General features: G+C 53.2%; 1 protein-coding gene across 2 annotated transcripts in view; it reads right to left on the reverse strand.

Moving 5' to 3' along the window:
* Rangap1 (Ran GTPase activating protein 1) overlaps window positions 1-1255 on the reverse strand; it is a 31372-nt gene that overhangs the window by 17902 nt on the left and 12215 nt on the right. For both annotated transcript variants that reach the window (XM_004642566.2, XM_023702686.1), the window contains exon 3: window positions 515-642. In XM_004642566.2, the coding sequence (XP_004642623.1) occupies window positions 515-642 (128 nt within the window). The remainder of the gene's footprint in view (window positions 1-514; window positions 643-1255) is intronic.

Here is a 1255-nt window from a genome sequence, read left to right on the forward strand (position 1 = left end):
AAAACAATAAAAAGGGATGTAACTCAGTGGCAGACCCCCTCCCTGGCTTGATCCCAGTACTGCCAAGAGAAAACAGAGATTCTGAATGGCCTTTTGTGTGGGCCAGGGAGGCACCACCTGGATCTAACCTTTAGAAAAGAACCTGCCTTGGCTGAAAGGAGTGGCCAGCTGGAGCCTCTCGCTGCAGCCCCTCCTACTCTGCCACCGCACTGGAGCCCAGGCCTGGCCACTCCCACCCAGAGCACTGGCCAGGGTTTGTCATTAGAGCTGCAGAGATGCATGTGTGACTAATTCTGCAGCCTTCCCTCCTCAGAGAGGCTGGAACCATACTGAGAGCTTCACTGTCACAGGTGTCACCGCAACAGCCGCTGCACTCCTAATTCCATTCGGATCTGCTCACTGCAGGGGAGAAACTCTGAGTGCTGGGTGCTCTGGGTGCCCATAGGATAAAAAGGAAGTCACCAACACAGGGCCTGGGAGGGAAGCTGCTCAACTTGCAGACCTTGGGCCTCACCTTCAACTCTGACTTCTTCTCTAAGGCCTTGGCGATGACCCGGGCTGCTTCCACGCCCACTGTGTTGCCCTCCAAGCGCAGTGCCTCCAAGCCATCAAAGTCTTCGATCTCTTTAATCACTTCTTTAGCTGCCCAGGACCAAACCAGAATGTTAGGCTTTGACAGTCATGGAGAGCTGGGGCAGGGGAGAGTGCGGTAACCACTGTCCCCACATATTCCAAGGGCTATGGTGCACCTGCCCCATGCCAGTCCCGGCTTGCAGAGGACCAGACGGGCTCATGAGCTGGCAGCAGGCACAGCGAGGCAGATGCCACCTCTGTGAGGGTTATACAAGGCAGAGGCAGAAAGCACAGAAGCGGAGGGGAAAGAGTAGCAGGCTGATAAGAGCAAAGACAACTTCACAAGTGGGTGGTGAATGTAGGCCTCCAGGATGGGGCACTCACCAGGCCAGGAAGGGGAATGCACCAAAGCGGGGCCAACAGCACAACAGCAGGCACAACCATAGGTCTGTACTGTTAACTGGCTCCTTCCTTCAGGGTGTGTTTCTTACCATGGCTATCTTTAATAATGAAAAATTCCAAACTATGTAAACATGCATAAACATAGGATGATGCATTTCCCAAGTACTGCAAGAAAGCAAGCTGGGGCCGGGGACATGGCTCAGTAGAATAAGCGCTTCCCTGGCAAGCACAAGGGCCTGAGTTCAATCCCTGGTTCCACAAAAAAAAAAAAAAAAAAAAA

The sequence above is a fragment of the Octodon degus genome, unplaced genomic scaffold (assembly GCF_000260255.1).
Source record: "Octodon degus isolate 3935 unplaced genomic scaffold, OctDeg1.0 scaffold00156, whole genome shotgun sequence".
Classification (NCBI taxonomy): Eukaryota; Metazoa; Chordata; class Mammalia; order Rodentia; family Octodontidae; genus Octodon; species Octodon degus.